The following is a 21,185-nucleotide window of genomic DNA, read 5'->3' as shown; positions in this document are numbered from 1 at the left end:
TGTGTGTGTGTGTGTGTGTGTGTGTGTGTGTGTGTGTGTGTCATTAATTGTTTCTAGGATTACTCCCATGTGGCTCTTTAAGATATATTTTTAGCTTGGGTAACTTATGCAGTTATCAGCTTGGTTGCAATTATAACTTCACTAGTAAAGTAATATGAAAAAAATCACATTTTGACATTTATTATATTTATATATATATATATATCCCACACAGTAGGTTGCAAAACTTGCAGCACAACACATCAGTGACATGTATAAACAGTGGTTCTTTCTGACATGCTTCTTGAACAGCTGGAAGTTTAAGTCTTTGAGAAAACATTACAAGGAAGACTATTCCATATGGTAGAATGAGAGGAAATGAAAGAGGACAAGCAGTTGGTCATTCTTGGTCCAGGTTTGAAGTTGGACAGGAAATAAATGTTGACAAAAGCTGCTTGTTTTCTTATATGCTTAAAGGAAAAGAATGATGATAGCCTGTTTGGAAAAAGCCCATGAAAACATCTATAGAAGAGGCGTAAGACAGAAAAAATAGAACATCTCTGAGAAAGGGATTGGAGCATAGAGACGACATTGAGTACAAATTGAGGTTTAGTGACACTTATCATTCTTACATTATAACAGACTATTGAAAGAACAAGTTCAGTGGCGTGTTCTACAATAGCTTCTTCTGGTCAGTTTGCCTGTTTTGCAGGATTAAAAACTCCTCCTCCATATGAGATCAGCTAACTCATCTTCAGTTGAAAAGCCATGATAAGTTTTTTTTTACATCCTAGATGATTCAAACCCAGGTCTTTCCAACAGAGAGCATTGTCAAAACCAGTGAGCTGTTAAGGCTCCTTTTAATATGCTAATTATAGAGAATAACAACATATATTTTGAAATAAGCACCTTATTCCATTCTGAGTGTGAAAGAAATTAACTAATTGAAGATAACAATCTATTCATATGGATGTTTTATCTGCATTGATTCTTTGCATCACAAGAACAAAATCATCATCTTGAAATTTCTGATATGTTCTTTTGGGGATGGACAGTGCAGGATATTATGGTAGTACTACATGAAAAATTTAAATCATTACTAGCTTCCTACTGACACAGCACAGCTGTTGTCTGTGAAGACTATCATCATATCTTATATTTCAGTCTTCTAAGGCACTTCTGACCAAATCACTCCAGATCTTGATTTTCCTCTGGGTCTTTCTCCTGAAATCCTGGCAACAAACACCTGCTTTGCTAACCTTTCCTCTTCACATCTGCTTTAGTGACTATACCAATTTAGATTAGAACTTCTCACACATTCTTCATTGCTAACAATGTTAAGTTCCTTCCTAATGTCCTTGTTTTTTGATGTGGCTCTATCTCCTATCATCTATTAACCTTTTCAACTGAGGGTGAGTGTGGAGGTAACAGGTTTTTTTTCTTTTAGAAACTCAGGTTCATCCTTCAGAACAGACAAACTAACCATTAGAACATATGCAATTAACATACATAATACACTGGTCTCATAACCTGAGTTGCTTGGGCTGAAAATCTAAATAAATCAAGTCATCTGTTCACTCTCCTAATTTTCCTCAGAAATCTCACATCTGTAGTCTGCAGTCTTTGATCAAGCATTTTATTTCTAAGTTAAAATGAGCATGAATACTCTTGTGTACAACTAGTTTTGTGTTTTGATTAATTTCTCTCCTACCCCATATAAATTTATTCAGTTGATTTCCTATCATACCAGTCTTGCTAACTCTGTTGTCTGTTTCAGTATTTAATTTGCTCTCTTCACCAAATATTGTACCTAAATAGATGAAATGTGTTAAAAAAAGAAAGAAAAAAAAAATCAGCTAACGCCTATTTATTCCCGTATAGGGAGTAGGCGGGACCGTTTACCCTATCTAACTTTTGGAGACTGAGTGGGCAGTTCAATCTCCACTGGTTGCCAATCAGAGAGATGGCTGGCCCAAGACTATCACTGATTCATCGGTACGCAGTGAAGAAGGCGGCAAGCTAGTGCCGCCATCTCGTGGTCCCTAACCCTAACACAATATTTTTAATGTCTGAAAATAGTGTGGGTTCGACGATCGATTTTCTTGAGTTTATGGGATGAAAAACCTGAGTTTCTGGGAGAAACTCAGGTTTTTCATCTTTTCATCATCAGGTTTTCCGCTAGCCTGTTCCAGAGATCGACTAACTCGGGAACAGGTCGAAAAAAGGCTTAGAAAAATTTCCTCTAGTTGGCGACTAGATTTCAACCACCAAATCCTTTCTTCGTGCGGTCAAGCGCCGTAGAGCACAAACGCCACTTCTACTGAGCTACACAGACTCTTGATGAAATGTGTTGCTTGTTCTAAGTTTCCCATTCAGAATGCAGTTGATGTTTTCGATGTTTTTTTTTTCATATTCTGTTCTTTTTTATTTGCAAATATTTTATTTGTGCTTATGGTCCCACAGAAGGTTTTACCAAGGAAGAAATGAAGGAATTTTTTGAGGCAGTGGCTCAATGGAAAAGGAAAAGTTGGTCTTTTTTTAGAGATCTAAACAGCAGAGTAAGAAATGGTTACCAGACATATAGAAATATTTTGGGAAAATTTGAAGAAAAGTGCAAAGCTAATAAGAATGGTAAATGCCTGCTGGATTTCTGTTCAGGACATGATTAGTTATTACTAACACCATGTTCCAACATAAAAATGTGCACAAATTCACATAGAATTCGCTTTCCTTTATAATATGATCCATATAGATGATGAATAACAATGACAGTAATGTGCACCCTTGTCTCTCACCTGATTTAAAATTACACCATCTTCCTGTGCCTATTTCAATTCTGACTGCTACTTTCAACTCAAATAATGTGTATTGTTTGATCTAATGTCCTCTTGGCATCTACCAAACTTAAATACAGATCCGTGTTATATTCCCGTGATTTCTCAGCTGTTTGTCTTAATATGAAAATCTGATTCTGGCATCTTGTATTTGGCCTAAATCCAACTTGTTTATCCCAAAGTTTCCCTATCACAAATTTACTTGGCCTCTTTGAGTGTACTTGCATAAATCTTACCAAGAACACTTAGCAGGGAAATTCCTCTGTAATTCTCATATTTCAGTTTAATTTCCATTTTTACAGATGAGTACTAATGTTCCATGTAAGTTGTACATGTACACACTGATCAAAATTGGAGTGCACACATGCTAGTAACTGTGCACACAAAATTTTTGCTTTCAGAATTTCTAATGTACAATCAATAATTTTTGAACTTACTATAAAAACAAATTATATGATAAATCCTACTTGTCACTTTATTTAGTAATGTCTCCCATATTACTCTAACCTATTCCGGTATAATACACTAATTAGTTACTTGTAGGTTGCAGCGTGTGACAAACTGACGCTAACATCAGCAATTTGCACAGGCATATTTGTTTGGAATGTTTACTGTTTTAGACAGTACGGTGGCTTGGACTCATGGAAATGGTGATGGATTTTTTTTAGCTACACAGATTTAAGCAAATCAATTTAGCACTCGTAGTTTTTACAGGTTCTAGCTAGATGAAAAAAGGGCAACATTAATTGGAGCAATATTAGCTTAGTGCACACACACACACATTGATTCTGAGACTGGAAACTTGTGCACAAAATGTTTTTCATGTGTACATAAACCATCAAAAATTAGAGGGAACATTGATTGGTAATATGAGAGCCCGACTTCAATCTTTAGTTCGACCTGCTGAGCATGACTGCTGGAGTACACAGTTCGACTACAGTGTAACTTTTATAGCTCGGTGTGTGAATATTTCTTGACAAATATCATCTACTCAGGCTGCTATTCCACATCTAAAGTTTTTGATGGCTTTTTCTATTACTCCAGACATTGAAAATGCCTGGAGTAAGAGAAAATTTGCTTCAGTTTTCACACCATCTTTATCATATCTAGTTTCTTTTACATTACTCTTTCCAAGAACAAAATAAAATTGTTCCTTAAAATTTATTTCATAATTCTGGAAGCATGGTCACACAACACAATGCACCAACAATAAACTGAAATTAATTCAGAATTGTAATGGACAAAAGTAATATCCTCACATGATGATCTTTAGAACTAGGTTTTAAAGTAATCTACAACCGCAGGGCTGAATTTAGTCTCAAAATGATTGTCTGAAATTTTGGTAAATTTTGTTAAGTATGCAGCCATGCTTGTTGAAGTTTGGAAAGTTCTTCATTGCTGATGTCGACTCCAAAAGTATACACTTAGATTTGCAACAGCCTCTATGTTGTAGCATAATTTTCTTTCATTTAATCATGGTTGTAAAGGGTTGTCCTATCTGAAGGGGTATCTGTGTGGTCATCTAGTCCTAACTTGCCATAATGGTAGTATATGTATTCTTTTTTTATATTCTTCATTGCAGCTGTTAATGGTTCTTCCTGTATCTCCATTATATACTAAGTTGTAAGCAGAAGGCACTTAACAAAGAATTCATTGTTTTTAGGAGAAATTCTTGTGGTGTTGAGTCATTACTATTAAAAAAATTAATGTAATTGTTAATACTAATGTCTTTCTATACATGTGCAACAGTCAGCTAACAGCTTCTTAGCAAGCGTTATATACTATAATAATATATATCTTGATAACTAAATACTTAAGGAATTGACAGTGTATACTAGAAATATAAATTAAATCAACTTTAATATATACTTTCCGATATTTTGGCAATGTCACGTTGCCATCGAACTTAACTTAATATAAAGGCAAGTGTGCATGCAAGTACTACATAACAACAAATGAGAAACGAAGCAAGGAAGCTACCATTTTCCTAAAGTCCTGTTGGTGCCCCCTGGCCGGCTATATTAGGTGTTCTTGGCCTTTGGGCTGAAGGATATATGTTTCACAAATTTGAGGCAGTCTCATGCATCCAAATTTGTCAAGGTTTGGCATGTTCCTAAGGGCTGAGGCTGATTCCATGAATGGTCTTTCATATTTGAACTTACTGCGGTGTATTACTGTGGCTTTCTTCCACCTTATTCTGTGACAAGTATTGAGTACAAGTCTCTACAGGAATTGAAGAAAAACAAAGAAATAGTTATCACCAAAGTGGATAAGGGGAATGCCAATCATAATGACTACACAGGTAAGCTTAAGGCTTTACTATTAGATCGAGCTACTTACTTCCCCATTGAATACAATCCTACCAACTCACAAATCAGAAAACTCCATAGACTCCTTAAGAAGGTCACTTCTTGGCCTGTGGAGATTACTAACAGACTAAAACCATATAACTCTAGACCCCCCCCCGTATATATGAGCTCTTAAAAATACATAAAGAAAATGTGCCATTACATCTCATAGTGGATGGCATTGATTCCCCCACTTACAAACTAGCTAAATATTTAGCCAAAGTGCTCTACTGGCAACACATCACACATAAAAAACTTAGCCCACTTCAAAGCCAGTATAGAAAACCTTACACTCCAACATAATGGTTAGTTTTGATGTCTCCTCCTCCTTATTCACAAATGTCCCCCTCAAAGAAACCTTAGAGCTAATCCAAGCTAAATTTCCTCCCAATATCTCAGCTCTATTTCAGTTCACAATGAACTCAGGTTATTTCCTTTGGCAGGAAAAATTCTACAAACAGATAGTGGGGACAGCCATGGGTTCACCACTTTCCCCACCCTTGGCCAACTTCTTTATGGAGACTTTTAAAGAGAAAGCCTTAAACTCTACCCCACAAAAACTTACCATATGGCTTCGCTACATTGATGATGTGTTCACTATTTGGCCACATGGCCCGGATACACTCCTCTCCTCTCCTTCCTAACATGTTTAAACAACCAACACCCTAGAATCAAGTTCACCCTGGAAAAAGAGAAAAACAATAGCCTCCCCTTCCTAGACACACTAGTCACCTGCCAACCTGATGGAATCTTGGTTTTCTCAGTTTATAGAAAACCCACCCATACAGGCAGATACATTCACCAATGCCTCCCCCCCCCCACAACAATATGGAATTATTAAGACACTATTCAACAGGGCAAAACTAATCTGTTCGAATGACCAAGCCCTAACCACTGAATTAAATCCCATCCTTAACACTTTCTCAGCCGATGGCTACTCCCCCCCCCAAAAAAAAAAATCCAAAAAATACTAAAACCAGTTATCCACAACCCATCTCCTTCCCCCTGTTCACAAAAAAAGATTACTCTAAATCCATCACCATTCCCTACATCTGAGGCACCTCAGAAAAAATCAACAAAATCCTAAAAAAAAAAAGACTTGACCTCTTGTTACAGACCATATAGAAAATTGGCATCCCTTATCCGCTCCACTAAAGACCAACCACTTCCTCTAGACCATAGGTTCCCCAAACTTTTTCGGGCCACCACCCACTTTGCAAGACATAAATTTTGTAACGTCCCCCCTATTATACACACATATATACATGCTCTATTTTCTCATTGACATCTATTTCTATCTGACATGGTAAATTTTCAAATGATTAAATAATTGAAATAGAAAATTGATAAAAAAAACTGATCGTGTAAGACGAGCATAGGATGAATTAAAATGCAATATTTAAATTTTAAATGATTATCTAATCGCAAAATCACGAAAATAATTAATTTTTAAATATATATATTATTAATTTCTTCTATAAAGAGCCACCGCCTGAACGCCCCCAAATGCTTGATCCCACTATAACCCCCCTAGAAGGCTTCAGCGCCCACTGAGGGGGGGGGGGGGTACCGCCTACTTTGGGAACCTATGCTCTAGACCTACCTGGGTGTATACCAGGTTCCTTGCAGCTGTAAATTGTCCTACTTTGGCCAAACAAGCAGGACAGCAAATATCAGAATCTCAGAACACAAGGACTACATCTGATTTCACTAGTATAGCCACTCTGGGCTTGCAGACCATGCTCTGGATACTCGCCACAGAATAAGGTGGAAGAAAGCCACAGTAATACACTGCAGCAAGTTCAAATATGAAAGACTATTCATGGAATCAGCCTCAGCCCTTAGGAACATGTCAAACCTCAACAAATTTGGATGCATGAGACTGCCCCAAATTTGGGAAACATATATCAGAAGAACTTCAGCCTGAAGGCCAAAAACACTTAATATAGCCCGCCAGGGGGGGCACCATCAGGACTTTAGGAAAACGGTAGCTTCCTCGCTTCGTTTCTCATTTGTTATTATGTAGTACTTGCGTGCACGTGTCTTTATCTTAAGTTCCCATGAAGATGGCAATGTGACTTTGCCGAAATATCAGAAAGTATATATTAAAGTTGATTTAATTTATATTTCTAGTGTACGCTGTCAATTCCTTAAATATTTAGTTATCATGTTTAACCAGTGTATAAGCCTTTCTATAAGAAGATATATATAACTGTCTTTAGAAATGGAAAATGGCAACTTATTCTAAAAAAAAAAAATAAAAAAAAATCTTAATAGCTATTATTTTATGCAAATGATCATTTGTATAAAATAATTTCCCTTACTTTTGGAATAGTTGATATTCATTAAAAGTAGTGATAAATAGAAATATTGATTCAAGGAGAGTTTGGAAGCACTTTTATTGTGTACAATTCCCAACTTGAATTGCAGCAAGCATCTCTCTATATTACTCTTCTGGGCTGGTTGATCATACAAAGATATTTAAATAATAGCAGTGTTATTTATTCAAAAATTAAATAACTGCTAAAGTAACAGAAAAATAACAGCAAAAGTGGAAGTAATGATTTTTATTCACAAATCAATTTTTAAAAAAATATCACACATTACAAATACTAGAGCGAGAGAATTCTAGAACTAAGATTACAAATAAGCAGTGACTTCCTGACTGTTATTGGTGTCTATACCCCAGAGGAAAAAAGAGAGTAAGATAACATGCCCTTTATTAAGATTTACAAAAAATAATCATTTGGGTTTATTCTATCTTTTATCTATTAATAATTGGAGATTTCAATGTCAGAGTTGGGAAAGTTCCATATGGTACAAATATAGGACCAGTGGTGAAACTACATGCAATGGAAATGGATACAGATATAGGGATTTTTCCATATATACTAACTTAAAAATTACTAATACTTTTTTCAAGCATAAAAATTGCTATAAATTCACCTGGGAAACAAACCTAAAAAGTATACCAGACTATATAATAGCTAATATGATACTAGATAACCAGGTATTTAGAAGTGCAGAAATAGAATCCACTCATTATCTGTTACAAGGAAAATTAAGAATACTCCCAAGATGGTTTAAAATCAACCAAATCAATGTTAAGAGAAATTGTCAGGAACCTCTTAGAGTTCAACTCTTGGATGATAAAAGTATCAACTACATTTATTTGCAAAGAATAAATGGAAAACTAGAGTAAATAAAAGAAAATGATGATAGAGGTAGAATGGAATAATTTAAAAAATGTATTAAATCAAATAAATAATCAAAGAAAGAAAGAAGCATATAAACAATGGATAAACACAAAATCACTAGAAGTAGAAATTAATTATAAATACAATAGAACAATAGCAATTTGCCATGAAAAGAATAAAGAAACATAGAATCACTTCATAGTAAAATTGGAAAGAGAGCTTACAGTGAAGAGACCAAATACATGCATACATAATTTTAAGAAATGAAATAAGGAAGTAAAAGAAAGTGAAACTTGAAATAATCAAAGAAAAAATTTGGCTGGACTTCTTCCAAAACTTATATCAAGATACTGATGAAACTAAAACTTATATAATGCTAACTACTAAGTTTACTGTGGAAGAAATAACATTACAAGAAATCCAACAAGCAATATAGCAAAGTAAAGCTGGAAAAATCCTCCATAAAAATCCTTATTAAATATGCATCCTGTTTGTCAAACAACTTTTCAAATTATTTAACAATGTTTGGCAGCAAGGAAAAATCTCAGAAAGTTGGAATAAGGCAATTATTATCCCAATATATAAAAAGGAGATAAGTGAAACCGAAAACTACAGAATAATAAGTCTCCTGAATTCTAGTTATAACTTATTATGCACAAATATTAACTTCAAAACTTAAATTATATGTTGAAAGTTTATTTTTCACTTGGTTACTCTATAATAAATTTAGTTTAATTCTTTATCCAAGTGTGAGCAAACAAAGTTTGCCCCTGAAAATATCTTCAGGACTGAATATGGTGTTGTACTACCTTACCGGGGTAAGGCAGTACAATACCGGGCAACTCGTAACACAGGTAGACCAAGCTAACAACACTCCTGTCCCAGTATATCCGATAATGCAAAACACATCTTGCAGATACGTATAATGTTATGCATTAAGGGATTGGCTACTACCCAGACTAGTTTCAACCTTTATTGAGGTCTCTTCAGTGGGAGCCAGGGTCATCTTTACCTATAGGAGTTGCCAAAAGGTGTGCCACCTTTTTTATTAAATTACTCTGGAGATACCAGTCAGAAGCCTGGTGTCTCCACCTCTGGGCCTGGCTCCCACTGAAGAGACCTCAATAAAGGTTGAAACTAGTCTAGGTAGTGGCCAATCCCTTAATGCATAACATTATACATATCTGCAAGGAGATGTGTTTTGCATTATCGGAGACACTGGGATAGGAGTGTTGTTAGCTTGGTCCACCTTTGCTACAAGTTGCCCGGTGTTGTACTGCCTTACCTCGGTAAGGTAGTACAACACCATATTCAGTCCTGAAGATATTTTCAGGCATAAACTTTGTTTGCTCACACTTGGATAAAGGATTAAACTAAATTTATTAAATTATATGTAGAAGATAAACTTTGTGAAGAACAAAGTGGCTTCCAAAAAGGACAATTCTGTATTGACCAGCTTTTACATTAAAAATCTTAATGGAAAAGCATTGTGAATTCAGCATAGAAACACGCATAGCATTTGTAGATTACCAGAAAGCCTTTGAGAGTCTTAAGGAACAAACTGTGGACCATATTCAAGAATTTAAACATTCCAAATTAGCTGCTTGCAGCAATAACTATCATTTATCAAAACAACCAAACAGCTGTAAGAATCAATAAAAAAAAGTTACAGAATGGAATTCAATAAACAGAAGAATCTATCATGGTGACGAGCATCCTTATTAAATAAGGATGCTCGTCACCACTCTTATTTAATATCTGTATAAATGAAATAGTGAAAAAATGAAAGAAAAATATAAAATCGCCATTTAAACTGGATCGTGGAACTATTCTTGAATAGAAGTTAAACATAATTGTTAAAGAATTTGAATGCAAATATCAACAGACAAAATAAAAATCATGGCTTTTAAAGGTCTATCTTCAGTTAGAAGTAAAATCATAATTGAAAATAAGATTTCAGAACAAATTAACTGCTTCAAGTACTTTGGATGTGCTGTATCATATACAAAGGAAGCTGACATTGATATCAATATTTTCAAACCTAACCAAGTTTAGAAGCATGCAAGGATAAGAGAGGGTTTTGGCAAGACCTTCTCTTCTATACAGTAATGAAACGCAAAAGGAAAAAGAATAGAAACTAAAGAAATGAGATTCCTACGAAGGATAGCAGGCTATACTTTCTGGAGCAAAAAAAGAAGAAATATGTAAAAAACTAAAAATAAACTCAGTATTGGGCAAAGTATATGAATACCAAAAGAAGTAGGTTGAATATATTGAAAGAATGGATATTTCAAGACTACATAGAAGTCAGGGACAACCAAGGAAAAGAGGGAATGAGACCAGAACAGCACATTGGGCTCTGAAAGGAAGATAAAATTTTTTTAAAAGTAAGTTGTTGCTGTTCCTTTAAAATAATTATAATAGTTATAAATAACATCATTCTAACATATTCAGCCAGTCTAGTTGGCTCACTGTTAAAATATCCACTTTTCACCCAGCAGACTGCATGTTCAAATCCCACTACTCCAGGCATGGATGTTTATGATTTTCATTTAGATGGAAATGAATTTCATCTCCTGATGTGTGACCAATATCTTGCTTATTAGGGAAAGGCCTGAATTAGCTTGAAAAAAAATTTCCTGTTTGGTCTATAGAGCAGGATTTGCATGTGAGGGATTGTCACAACTAGGCAAGTCGATGTGAAGTTATCAGCCTCTATGATGGGGGTCTGGAAAGTTCTGATAAACACCTAGAACAAAAATTGTATTAAACCATGTGCTTTCTTGTGATATAACCACAAGAAAGAACATGCAAGGACATAAGAACATAAGTTACCTTCACAACTCTGCTACTAGTATGTTCTTTCTTATGGTTATGTCAGCTGTTTTAATATCATTTTGTTCTCGGTGTTTATAAGAACTTTCCAGATTCCCCACCACACCACCACCACCACCACCACCACCATATATACACATAGCCTACTTGTGAAGATACTTCACACACAAACTATATTTGCTTACACTTGAATAAAAGATTAAACAAGAATAAAATTTCATGGTAAGTTTAATTCAATTTCTAACAAAGTGGAAAAACTTTCTACAACTGTCTCTGATCTAGGTCCAAGCTATGATGATAGCTTGAACCAACAAAATTTAGATGGAATGATAACAGACAACAGTGATTATCCTGCACTTAGAGGTAGAAAGAGTCATCTTAAGAACAAAATCAGAAAGGAAAAAAAAAAGCAGGAAGAATTGATAATATTCAACAGAACTACTTAAACAAGGCAAAGAACCAATTGCTAGTGCACACTCCACAAAAGATTGGTGCACAATTATCCTTATTCCCATTCCAAAAAAAGGAAACTGCAAAAAGTGCAATAATTTTGGAACAATTAGCCTCATCAGCCACCCAAGCAAAATATTTTTGAACATTTTACTCTTGCATATTGAAGCAAAAATGGAATTCAGTTTTTCAGGCTTAAAGGCTGGATTTAGAAAGAATGGAAGTACAGTTGACCATATATTTACACTCCATATCATTGGAGAAAAATATGTAGAACATAATAAAGTAATGTGCTATAATTTTATTGACCTGCAGAAAGCCTTTGATTCTATTTGGCATGATGCATGCTCTTTGGAAAATCATCATCATCAAATTCCTGTCATTTATCCTCAAGTCGTGTACAGCATATGATAGTACTACATGAAAAATTTGCATCATTACTAACTTCCTATCTACAATTTTCCTCCAAATCAGTCTGTTACTTGTCAAGACTCCAACATTATCAGATCTTATATTTCTATCGTCTAAGGCACTTTGTACCCTATCAATCCATCGATATCTTGGTCTTCCTCTGGATCATTTTCCTGCCAACCTAGCAGAGAACACTTCTTTCGCTAATCTTTCCTCGCCCATTCTGTTTAAGTGACCATACCACCTTAGATTAGCTCTGCTAATCTATCCTGAATGCTGATAATGTCAAGTTCTTTCCTAATATCCTCGTTTTTAATATGATATTACCATTGATGCCATCTGTTCATGCCTCTAATCTTTCTCAGGACTCTCATATCTGCGGTCTCTAGTCTTTGGTCAAGTGTTTTACTTCTGACCCAGCTCTCAGATCCATAAGTTAAAACTGGTTTGAACACTGTCTTGTATACAGCTAATTTAGTGTTCCGATTAATTTCTCTCTTATTCCATATGAATTTCTTCAATTGACTTTCTATCATACCAGCTTTATTGATTCTGTTGTCTATTTCCATATTTAATTTACCATCTTCACTAAAAATTGTGCCTAAGTAGCTGAAATGTTTTACTTGTTTCACAGGTTCCCTGTTCACAACACAGTTGACATTTTCAATAATTCTACCTATTTTCATTGTCTTTGTCTTTTTAATACTCGCCTTCATACCATATCTATTACAACGGTTATTCAATTTAGTCAGGGACTCTTGAAAACTTGTAGCGGATTTATTTAGAAGTATAACATCGTCCACATAAAGCAAAGAGCTGACATTAACATCTCCAGTTCTGATATCCTGATTAATACCACTTTTCCTCATAATGTGATCCATATAGATAATGAATAACAGAGGGGATAATGTACATCCTTGTCTCACACCAGATTTAACATTAAACCATCTTCATGTACTTCCTTCAATTCTAACTGCTGACTTGCAACTCAAATAAAGACAAAGTACTGCTTGATATAATGTCCCATTGACACCATATAACTGTAGCGTATTGAAAAGCTTCTCTCTTGGCACCTTGTCATATGCCTTTTCCAGATCGACAATTAAATACAGATCTTTGTTATATTCCCATGATTTCTCCACTATTTGTCATAAAGTGAAGATCTGATCCTGAGAGCCTGTGTTTGGCCTGAATCCAGCTTGTTCTTCACCAAGCTTTTCTTCCACAATTCTTCTCAACTGTTTCTCAACTATACTTGCATATATCTTAACAGGAACACTCAGTAATGAAATGTCTCTGTCATTCTCATATTCACTTTTATTTCCCTTCTTATATGTGGGTACTATTAGAGCTCTACTCCAATCATCAGGAATTCTTCCTTCTGTCCAGGACTTGTGAACTATGCAGTGCAGCCAAAGTAAGACTTTTATACCACCATAATTCAGCATTTCTGGTCGAATATCATCTACTCCAGCTGTCTTTCCACATTTCAGGCTTTTGATGGCTTTTTCTACTTCAAGTAAGGATATGTATTCCTGATTCTATGCCTGATCAGTGTTTTTTTACCATTGTGCTATCATTGATTGTTTCATTTAGCAATTTTTTGAAGTAATTACTCCATACTTCAAGGATATCTTTTTTCTCCAATTTTCATGTAACCTTTATCATCTCTAATTCCTTTTATAGCACTCTTTCCTTCATTACTAAGCTTCTTCAACAACCTCCAGAATATCTTGCCACCTTCTTGGTATTTATTTTCTCTGTTCAAAGTCTTCCCATGACTTTTGTTTAGTTAGTTTTACACAGTGTTTAGCTTTCTTACATTTGTCTCTGTATTCTCTAAGACACAAGCTGGCTTATTTGCCAGGAATTTTTGAAATGCTTTCTTCTTTTCCTTCACTGCCTCTTTAACTTCCTGTGTCCACTATGGAGTTCTGATTTTTCTATCCTTGCAGACAACCTCACCACATGCCTCTCTGGCAGAATCAATCATGGTTTTCTTCAAGGCTTGCCACTGAACTCCAAGTTTATTTACTGTTCTCAAACTCTTTTATTTTTTTCTTCAATAATCTTTGTGTATTTTAGTCTACAGTTCACATCTGAGAGCTGCTACACTTTTATTCGCTTTAAAACTTTCTTACGTGTTATTCTTTTCAATATAAAATTCAATTTTATCCTGCTCAAGACTAAATAGTGATCACTTCCAATTTCAAATCCTCTGTACACTCTGGTGTCCTGCACCAGGAAGAAAACATCACTATCAACAATAACATAGTTGATAGTGATGTTCAACTATGTGAATTTGTGTCACATTTTTATGTTTTAACATGGTGTTAGTAATAACCAGTCCATGTCCTGAGCAGAAATCCAACAGGTTTTTGCCATTATTATTAGCTTTGCTCTTTTCTCCAAATTTTCCAAAAATATTTTTGTATGCCATTTAGAAAATTCTGGAACATTATGGAATAAACGAAATAACAAGAAGTAACAACACCATTCCAAAAATCTGAAACCATTATTGACAAATAACGAGCTTACAATTACCAACACATTGCACCTTGTTGACATACTATTTAATTCAGTACTTCTATACAGAAGTGAAACTACTTGGAAACAATCCTAAAAGAAGATGAAAAGAGGTTGTTGGCATTTGAAATGAAGTGCTATAGATGACTCCTGAAGATACCATCCACTGATCTCATTGCAAATTTTGAAGTAAGACAAAGAACCAGTTCTTTCACCTGTCCAAGAAATAACATCATAACTAAGATTCAAAGGAAACAATCTTATGTGGCTTGGTTATATCAGCAGATCAAATGGTCTGCTACTGCAGGTTCCTGAAAGAACTATTTCAGGAACTTGAAAAAGTGACAGAAGTAGAATAAACTAGATTGACGTTATAAAAAGTTGGACTAGTGCTCTACTTACAGAGCTGATAGCAAAGTGTCAATCAAGGACTATGTGGAAGATTTCTGTAAGGAGCATTTCCTAATATCTATTCTATGGTCCTTTGTGGACTATGGGATGATGATGATGACGACGACACCTTTTTTCCTCCTTATATATGTGAAATATATGATTACTGCATTAATTCACTCTTTATCTCTTCTACCTCCTACTGATAAGATCTTAGTGAAGATCAAAACTGATCTAAGTAATGCATAGCATCCATGTCTGAAAGGATGTGGGCTTTGTATTATCAGATGCTAAGGCAATTGATGTGAAGGCATCTGTCTCTATTAGCCTAGTTATGAAGAGACTTCACATGCTATCTATGCTTACATTTGGATAAAGGATTAAACAATATAATTTCTCATCATCATCAATTCCTGCTGTGTATCCTCAAGTGGTGTTCAGGAAGAATTTAATGATATTTAATTAAATTAATTTCTTGGCAAGTTTAATTTTATTACTTACCATATTTCAAAAAGGTTTCCATTTGGTGTGAATGCTGTAGAAAAATAAATCATATGATATTGTACTACATATGTTAAAATCTTAATGAATCTAAAATATAAAAGCTTACGTTTCTATTTAGAGTAAAACTTCATATATAATAGTAATCTGTATGGCACACAGCCAGCTGTATGCTTGAGCAATTTGTTAAAGCCAATTTTTAAACTTATTTATTATATATACTATATATCTGAACCTAAAAGTACTGCATTGTGTGAACTGTAGTTTTGGCTAAACAGATTGAATTTGAATTAGTAACCATATTTAATTGTTCTGTGCTACTGCATAAAATATCAAAACAGAAACTATTGCATCTGTTGTTTAAGTGAAAATAGTGTCTTTTTCACAAATTACATTATATTGCAGTGTTCAAGGCCATATTCCATCCAAGATAAATTACAATTTACAAGACATGATTTGTGATCTACTCAACTTCTGTTCTGAATACTTGAAATTAGGTGGACGAATTGTATATTGGTTGCCTGTATATAAAGAAGAGTAAGCATAGATTTTATTTAGAATAATGAATCACTATGGTGCGTGCGTGCGTGCGTGCGTGCGTGTGTGTGTGTGTGTGTGTCAATATCTGCATTTAAAAAAAAAAAACTTAATTGTGAGAAATTGTTTAACTTTCTTCTAAACCTGTTAGATATTCATCATCTAACTGCTATCTGTTTGCAGTTCATTTTCTTCTTCATTCCTGTTCTTTCTTTGAAGAGTAACCTTCCTTTATATTAAGATAGCTTGTAATTCTTAAGAAGTTATTTTATGGCATAAATTATGCCATAAAATAAATTTATAGGGGTGCTTAAGGGTCAAAGCTGTATAACTGAGAGGAGACCTCCACATAGCCTTTAAAGGAATGCGGAGAACCTATAAGGGCTTCTGACCTAATGTCCAATCCTCACCTTCTCGTGGTGCACCCTGTTGGGTATCTACCTGGATACTGAATAAACTAGGATGGGCTGGCAATTTGGGATTTAGCAGACCATTCTTATTGGCTTAAACCAATATACAAAATGATGGTACAACATAACAAAATTTCATGCCGGCTGGAGCGTTGCCCAGTTACACAAGGCCCCCGTTGTTTTCACCAGGAAACCAGGGCGAACAGCGAAAAGTCAGCTACTGGAACAAATCTGAAAGCACATCCAAACTCAACATTACCAGAGTTAAAGATTGGCATTATCAACATAAGAAGCCTGAATGGCAAAGAAATGGAGCTAGCTGAAGAATTAGATAAGTACCAGTTAGATAAGTCACCCCTATCGACATAATAGGGGTGACTGAAACAAAAAAGACAAAAACTGGTGAGATCTTTCTGAGCTATAAGTACAAAATGTTATATTCAGGAAATGACAATCAAGGAAAAGAAGGAGTAGCCATAGTATTCAACACAAAATACGAGGCTAATCTTGAATGGCAGGCAATCTCAAGTAAAGTGATGTGGGCTAATATCAGAATGGGGAATTGGACAATGAGACTTATTTGTATCTATGGTCCCACAGAAAGTTTTACTAAGGTAGAAGTGGAGGAATTTTTTGAGGCTTTAAAAAAAGCAACTGACACAATGAAAAAGGAAAAGTTGGTCCTTGTTGGGGATCTAAATAGCAGAGTAGGAAATGATTGTGAGAGACAAAAAATATTTTGGGAAAATTTGGAGAAAAGAGCAAAGCTAATAATAATGGCAAATATCTGTTAGATTTCTGCTCCGGACATGGACTGGTTATTACTAACACCATGTTCCAACATAAAAATGTGCACAAATTCACATGAAGAGAAGAGGCAAAGAATAAGAAAAGTCTCTTTGACTATGTTATTGTCGATAGTGATGTTTTCTCCCTTGTGCAGGACACCAGAGTGTACAGAGGATTTGAAATTTGAAGTGATCACTATTTACTCTTGAGCAGGATAAAATTGAATGTTATATTGAAAAGAATAACATATAAGAAAGTTTTAAAGCAAATAAAAGTTGAGCAGCTCTCAGATGTGAACTGTAGACTAAAATACACAAAGATTATTGAAGAAAAAATGAAAGAGTTTGAGAACAGGAACCAAACCTTGGAGATTCAGTGGCAACCCTTGAAGAAAACTCTGATTGATTCAGCCAGAGAGGCATGTGGTGAGGTAGTCTGCAAAGATAGAAAAATCAGAACTCCATGGTGGACACAGGACGTTAAAGAGGCAGTGAAGGAAAAGAAGAAAGCATATCAAAAGTTCCTGGCAAATAAGCCAGCTTGTGTCTTAGAGAATACAGAGACAAATGCAAGAAAGCTAAACACTTAGTAAAACTAGCTAACAAAAGTCATGGGAGGACTTTGGCAAGAACATAGAAAATAAATATCAAGAAGGTGGTAAGATATTCTGGAGGTTGTTGAAGAAGCTTAGAAATGGAGGAAAGAGTGTTGTAAAAGGAGTTAGAGATGATCAAGGTGACATGAAAATGGGAGAAAAAGATATCCTTGAAGTATGGACTAATTACTTCAAAAAATTGCTAAATAAAACAAGCAGTGATAGCACAGTGGTAAAAAAACACTCAACAGGCATACAGTCAGGAATACATATCCATACTTGAAGTAGAAAAAGCCATCAAAGGCTTGAAATATGGAAAGGCAGCAGGAGTAGATGATATTCAACCAGAAATACTGAAGTGTAGTGGTATAAAAGTCTTACAGTGGCTGCACTGCATAGTTCAGAAATCCTGGACAGAGGGATGAATTCCTGATGATTGGAGTAGAGCTCTCATAGTACCCATATATAAAGAGGGAAATAAAACTGAATGTGAGAATTACAGAGGTATTTCCCTACTGGGTGTTCCTGGCAAGATCTATGCAAGTATACTTGAGAAATGGTTGAGAAAAATTGTGGAAGAAAAACTTGGTGAAGAACAAGCTAGATTCAAGTCAAATAGAGGATGTCAGGATCAGATCTTCACTTTATGACAAATAGTTGAGAAAGCATGGGAATATAACAAAGATCTGTATTTAAGTTATGTCAATCTGGAAAAGGCATATGACAAGGTGCCAAGAGAGAAGCTATTCAATATGCTACAGTTATATGGTGTCAATGGAGCATTATATCAAGCAATACTTAGTCTTTATTTGATTTCCAAGTCAGCTGTTAGAATTGAAGGAAGTACAGGAAGATGGTTTAATATTAAATCTGGTGTGAAACAAGGATGTACATTATCCACTCTGTTATTCATTATCTATATGGATCACATTATGAAGAAAAGTGGTATTAATCAGGATATCAGAATTGTAGATGTTAATGTCAGCTCTTTGCTTTATGTGGACGATGTTATACTTCTAAATAAATCTGCTACAAGTTTGCAAGATTCCCTGACTAAATTGAATGACTGTTGTAATAGATATGGTATGAAGGTCAGTATTAAAAAGACAAAGACAATGAAAATAGGTAGAATGGTTGAAAATGTCAACTGTGTTGTGAAGTGGGAACCTGTGGAACAAGTAAAACATTTCAGCTACTTAGACAAGATTTTTATTGAAGATGGTAAATTAAATGTTGAAATAGACACAGAATCAACAAAGCTGGTATGGTAGGAAGTCAGTTGAATAAATTCATATGGAATAAAAGAGAAATTAGTCAGAACACTAAATTAGCTGTATACAAGGCAGTGTTCAAACCAGTTTTAACTTATGGATCTGAGAGCTGGGTCAGAAGTACAACACTTGACCAAAGAGTAGGGACTGTAGATATGAGAGTCCTGAGAAAGATTAGAGGATTGAACAGATGGCATCAATGGCAATATCATATTAAAAACGAGGATATTAGGAAAGAACTTGACATTGTCAGCATCCAGGAATAGATTAGCAGAGCTAATCTCAGATGGTATGGTCACTTAAATAGAATGGGCGAGGAAAGATTAGCGAAACAAGAGGAAGACCAAGATATCAGTGGATTGATAGGGTACAAAGTGCCTTAGACGATAGAAATATAAGATTTGATAATGTTGGACTCTTGGCAAGTAACAGACTGATTTGGAGGAAAATTGTAGATAGGAAGTTATTATTGATGTAAATTTTTCATGTAGTAGATCATATCCTGTACACCCTTTGAGGGTACATGTCAGGAATTTGATGATGATGAATAAATTTATAGCATAAATTTCATTACTCATAAAGCTTAAATAATGTCCTATTTCCCCACAACTCTAAATCACACTTATAACTAATCTCTTTTGGTAAATGACTGTATTCTTACTTTCTCACCAGAGCATTAATTTCTTCACAAAACCTATGACAAAAGAGATAACCATTATATGTTAAATAATAAGTTGTGATTTAGCAGTTAAATTTTGTGGTGTATCATGGACATCTTAGGTATATTGTTTTAAAAAGTTTAACAACCTCAACCCTACACCATGGAGAAAAAATGCAAAAGATTAGATTTAATTACAGAGTTTGAAAGCATGCGATGTTGCAAATTTTTATTATGTGGTTCCCAAACATGAAAGGTTAATTGCAAACTTACAGTATGTTTAAAACTAGAGAATAACATGTATGCAACAGTAAAATAAATTTTAAATTTTATTAAATATTTCATCTTATATATCATAAGACATCATCAGTATAATTATTGAACAATAATAGGAATTGAATTAGAAAAGAGTAGTGCATGTCTTAAATTGGAATCCCTCTAGGTATACATTCATGCATTAATGGATTAAAACTATTGGGCTGAAATTAACTTAATTAGATTAAATTAAAATATATAAGAGATAAATTTATTTAATACAATTGAGGACAATACTTGAGATAGCAAGGCAGTCATTATGATTGAGATTAGGGCTATGAAGTAGGACTTCAGCATTTTCTGTATATAGACATTCATATTTATACTCTGCTCAAAACAATTAGGGGATATTTTTGTTTCTGTAAGATAATTATAAATTTCTGCAAATAATTATAACTATTGGGTACTTATACATGAATAAATATTTCTTACTTATGAATAGGGTGTTAATTGATGAGATATTGTTTAAATAATCGATATTTATTACAAATTGTGTTACATTTGTAAATTATTTTTATAACTTTATAATTTACAAGAAAACCAAAATATCCCCTAATTGTTTTGAGCGGTATATATGGATCTATGTAGTAGCTTATTGTTTTGCCATTGGATCCTGTGGTTAGCATTTTCGATTCCATGTTGTGCAAGGCCAGATTTGAGGTTTGATAAGATGGATGGGGTCTTGATGTTCAGGGAGAGAGATATATTTAATTATTATTTATATAATTAAATAATTATTTAATTATATATATAATTATTATTTAAAATAATAATAATTATTATTTAAAATTACTGTGGCATAATTATTGCCACACATTCAGAGATGCCTTTAATATATGGTATAGGAGTCCTGGGCTTCTTCTTGTCTGGGTTGCTTTATAGGAGAGTGGTTGATTATTTTTTTGAATTATTATTGGATTATATCCATTTAGTAAGGCTGTTTCTTTGACAATTTCCAATTTTTAATTCCAACTCAATAATAACATAAAAAATAATTAACCACTCTTTTATAAAGCAACTCAGACAAGAAGCAGCCTACAGGACTTCTATACCATATATTAAAGGCATCTCTAAATGTATGGCAAAAATTATGAAAAAATATCAACTCATTGCTACCTATAAATCCATCAAATTCATAA

The 21,185-nt window shown here is 34.4% G+C and overlaps 1 protein-coding gene across 2 annotated transcripts in view; it reads left to right on the top strand.

The window, feature by feature from the left end:
* Positions 1–21,185, top strand: part of LOC150106864 (tRNA (guanine(10)-N(2))-methyltransferase TRMT11) — a 203,618-nt gene that overhangs the window by 164,788 nt on the left and 17,645 nt on the right. Inside the window, exon 11 of one of the 2 annotated variants that reach the window (XM_090392773.1) lies at positions 15,877–16,008. The exons of the other annotated variant lie outside the window; for it this stretch is intronic. Within the exon in view, the coding sequence (XP_090248899.1) occupies positions 15,877–16,008 (132 nt within the window). The remainder of the gene's footprint in view (positions 1–15,876; positions 16,009–21,185) is intronic. 2 annotated transcript variants of the gene reach the window in all.

The sequence above is a fragment of the Typopeltis vanoorti genome, chromosome 5, assembly GCF_054136105.1.
Source record: "Typopeltis vanoorti isolate ZY-2024b chromosome 5, IOZ_Tvanoo_1.0, whole genome shotgun sequence".
NCBI lineage: Eukaryota > Metazoa > Arthropoda > Arachnida > Uropygi > Thelyphonidae > Typopeltis > Typopeltis vanoorti.
Note: the sequence above shows the minus strand (reverse complement) of the source record. Positions and strands in the feature narration are given on the sequence as shown.